Source organism: Myotis brandtii, unplaced genomic scaffold (assembly GCF_000412655.1).
Source record: "Myotis brandtii unplaced genomic scaffold, ASM41265v1 scaffold631, whole genome shotgun sequence".
Lineage (NCBI taxonomy): Eukaryota > Metazoa > Chordata > Mammalia > Chiroptera > Vespertilionidae > Myotis > Myotis brandtii.
This window is the reverse complement of record NW_005370415.1, coordinates 60,831-65,124: the sequence shown is the minus strand read 5'-3', so window position 1 is coordinate 65,124 and position 4,294 is coordinate 60,831. Positions and strand designations below refer to the sequence as shown.

Genomic DNA, 4,294 nt, shown 5'->3' with positions numbered 1-4,294 from the left:
CGGGGCCAGTTAGGGGGAGGGGCTGCAGGCCTATCATGGTAGAGTGGGCCGATCGGGGGCATGACCAGCCGATCGGAAGGACAGGGTGTGTGTGTTGGGGGGAGGGGGACGTTTGGCTGGCTGGCCCTGCCCTTCCTCAGGGTGGGAGAGAACTATCAGGGGAAGGCAGGACGGGGGTAGGGGCTCCAGTAGGTTGGCCGGTGGGCCCCACCCCCTGATCAGGCTGGTTCGCTGGCCACAGTGGGCGTCATAGCGACCAGTCATCGGTCGTTCCGATTGTCGCGGTTGCTGGCTTTTTATATATAGATTTTGTTTATGTTTGTACATGTTTGAAATTTTCCTAAGTAAGAACCTAAATTTTTTTCTATATTCATAACTTTGCTTGAAAATTGCTATGCTACAACTAGTCTACAGTGCTCTTTTACTTTCCTGCATGGGAAATACATGAAAGAAACAACCTGTTTGACCAAGAAGACATTGGATACCATTAGCACTCAGTTGACAAAATAACCAGAAAAGAATGAAGCTGTACCTGAATATTCCCGTGATCACTCGGGTGCAGCAGAAAGCAAACCTCTTGTAAAGCTGTTGGTTGATTGTTGCTACTAAATTTGAACACTTCCGAAATGATCAATTCAGCAAAAACAGTCTTAGGAAACCCCAAATTGCCTGTTCCTATGGCTGGAAACGCAATTGAGTTTAAGGACAAGTTCTCAGTCATTTCCAAACATTTTCTGATTATGTCTTGCATGATCTGAAAAGTACAAAGCACATCCTCATACATTTATTTGCCTAGAAATGGGAGCTAGGACCAAAAAAAGAGAATTTAGCAACTATGACTGTGATATTTTTCTACTCCTTTCTGCTTTGAACAAAAGGCAGGCTAAGGTCTGTCAGAAGGGGAAAGAAAAATACAGGAAAAGGGAATGTACGAAACCCTTCAAAAAGATCCACATGCACTTGGCAATGAAGGAAAGAATCAAAGCAACTACTGTTCTAATCCTTCATACCCTCACCTTGCCTTCCTCACTAAAGATGTGCTATCTTCACCTGGCCAGAGTGCCTCAGTGGTTGAGCATTGACCTATGAACCAGGAGGTCATGGTTTCATTCCTGGTCAAGGCACATGCCTGGATGGCAGGCTCGATCCCCAGTAGGAGTTCGTACAGGAGGCAGCCGATCAATGATTCTCTCTCATCATTGATGTTTCTATCCCTCTCTCCCTCTCCCTTCCTCTCTGAAATAAATTTTTAAGAAAAGATGTGCTACCTTCAATAACTCTTCCCCATCTTCAATAACTAGTATTCAGGAGCACTCAGCTACACTAAAAGAAAGGGCCATAATGATGGAACCTGCCAAGAATGTGAAGTAATTACAGAAAAGAAACAGTCAGAATGAAATCTACATTTTATTGAAAGGAGAACAAAAAGCTACCCAATTTCCCGGAGAATTTAAAACCAGGCCCCACCTTGAGTGAAGATGTATCACCATTGTTCCAGTTCGGAGCCACCACGTGAAGCACTTGGTAGGACACACTCTGACCAGTGGTTTGAAGAATTGTGCCCACATCAACAGCTATCCCTTGTGCAGCTGCATTCAATTCCTTCTGGAGATTTGGCCCAGCTTTTGCCAAGAGGGCCTGAGAAAGGGGCCCACTATTAAGGTTGAGGTCCCGAGGAATGGAGTTGACGACAACGTCAGCCTAAAGACAAAACCAACAATTTGTTTCAAATTCTAACAAAAAACATTCATCAAGGATTACTGTATTTGAGCCATTGGACTTGGCACAATGGGGACAACTAAAGATTATTGTTTTCAGAGACAAATACCACCCAAGATAATGTGTTATTAGATACTTATTTAAGTTACACTCCAGGACAAAAGAGAGCTGTCAACAAGTGGGATCACTGAAGGAGTCCAGAGGAAGTGCCATTGGTGGCCACTGAGTACACCTTGGTGGATGTGTGCTCTTTGGGAATAGTTGAAGCGGGCAGGGGGAGACGGGGAAATCATTCAGAAGGGGGAACACATGCATGGTGGGTGTGAGCTGTTGAGCTGATAGACAGCTTCTGCAGCAAAATGGTGCAAGCCAGGCTGGCAATGTTACTGGGGGGTAGACTGCAGAGGACCTCAAGTGCCAGGCGATCTGGACTTCCCGACAGACAGTGAGAAGCCATGGAGGCTTTTTCAGCAGAAAAGTTAATGTGAACAGAATAATCAACTAGAGTAAGACACCAAGAGAAGAGAGGGGAAGGAATATGACTAAGTCATTTTCAAAGCTGTCCTGCATGGGTCATGGACGAGCAACACACGGCAGGTACTGTGGCATAGGAACTCAAACATCTATGGGATAAAAAGGAATGGAAGAAATATATTACTATTTAGTGTTCAAGATGGAAAAGGAATGGAACTCATTCCAATTACTGACTCGCGGTCAAAGAGTTTCTTGTGTATGCATTTGGGGTTTTTTTATGAGAAATAAAATAATTTTATAATATTTTTGAAATAGTGCCTGAACAAATTCCAATCATGCCTCTACCATTTGTTAGCTGTGAGAGTTGGGCAAATTACTTAGCTCTAAGCCTGCCTGAACAGATTCCAATCTTGCCTCTACCATTTGTTAGCTGTGAGAGTTGGGCAAATTACTTAGCCCCTCTAAGCCTCATTCCTTCATCTCTTTGAGAAGAATAATAATCCTGGAATCTACCTCATGGCATTGAATTGAAAATGCAAGCCAAGCACTTAGCATAGTGCTTGGCACATACTAAGTAATCATTGTTAGCAATTATTCTTCTAATTATCATTTAAGCTTATTATATAAGGAAGATGACCCACAGAATGGGAAAAAATATTTGCAAATCATAATCTGGTAAGGGACCTGTATCCAAAGTACATAAAGAACTTTTAAAATTCAGTAATAAAAAGATAACCCAATTGACCTAGCTGGTTTGGCTTAGTGGATAGAGCATCAACCTGGGGACTGAAGGATCCCAGGTTCAACTGCAGTCAAGGGCACATGCCTGGGTTGAGGCTCCATCCCTAGTAGAGGGTGTACAGGAGGAAGCGATCAAGGATTCTCTCTCATCATTGATGTTTCTATCTCCCTCTCCCTTCCTGTCTGAAATCAACAAAAAATATATTTTTTAAAAAGATAACGAATTTAAAAAGTGGACAAAGGATCTAAGTAGATATTTCTCCAAAGAAGATAGGCAAATGGCCTTCCCTAGGAATCTCTTCCCCGGGCCTGCCCACAATCCTCAAAGGAAGGAAGGAACATCTGGCACAGCAGGGGCTTCCAGGGCTATTTCCATTAGCTAGAGCCTGTGTTGAAGAGGTTGTTAAATATGTTTTTGAAAAAACACATGACCCCCCTGGCAGACCTACAATAATTGTCCCCACATAGTACTCAGACCACTTCCAGCTGAAGTTTTCACTTTCCTTCCCACAGCTTCTTACTGGTGCTGGGTGCTGATTGGCCCTCAGACTCAGGCCTCCAGGCTCAACCTGGTTCAGCTCCATTGACAAGATTCCTGTCTTCTGTCCCCACTCTACACTCTAATTTTTCTATATCTATTATCAGTAAAATTGATAGGAAATTAACCTCAGATTTGCCAAAATATGACAGGTCTGAAGGCCCTGAAAAGTATACAGACCCTTGAAATTGTAAGCTATTATTGTGGATTTTCACCTTTACTGGAAACCTAGTGATCTGAATATACTTCCAGGTCCCACAGATAACTGGACACCCTCTATCAGTAAATGCTGTGGTGAAGTAGCCCAATTTTCTAAGGAAATTTGTTTCCAGGTCACCGTGGAGAGCATGGGATTCTCTCCCTAATTCTCCCTTGATCCTAACCTTCCTTTGGCAACAGACTCCCTGGAGTTGCAGCACCCAGTGGGTGTTCTGTACAAGGGACACTCACCACAGCATTCTGCACGTCTCCTTTCACCAACAGGATCCTCAGACCGCCTGGGCACAGCAGCATTTGTCTGTTTCCATCAGTGTTTCTCGGACCCGGCTGGACTCCTGCTGGTACACTGGGCAGGCAAGCAGTACCAGGCTTGTTGTTTTTAAATACAGTTTTCACAGTTTCAGCAAAGGCCTCAACAGTCTTCTCAGCTAAATCCACAAGGTAAACCTCTTTCAAGGTGCATCCAGCCCAGTTATACTGGAAGGTTTCCTTGATGGCCAAAACAATGGTCTCCACACACTGGGATAAGGGAAAGCCACCGTCTCCAGAACTAATGGCAGGGATGGCTATGGATTGGTACTGGCGTTTAGCAGCCAAATGGAG

General features: G+C 44.1%; 1 protein-coding gene across 1 annotated transcript in view; it reads right to left on the bottom strand.

Annotated features, from left to right (window-relative positions):
• The window catches only part of LOC102261133 (poly [ADP-ribose] polymerase 14-like), a gene marked incomplete at its 3' end in the record, with an annotated part of 48,309 nt that overhangs the window by 24,285 nt on the left and 19,730 nt on the right, over positions 1-4,294 (bottom strand). The window contains 3 exon segments of the mRNA XM_014528376.1: positions 533-754; positions 1,468-1,701; positions 3,923-4,290. Coding sequence (XP_014383862.1) covers positions 533-754; positions 1,468-1,701; positions 3,923-4,290 — 824 coding nt within the window.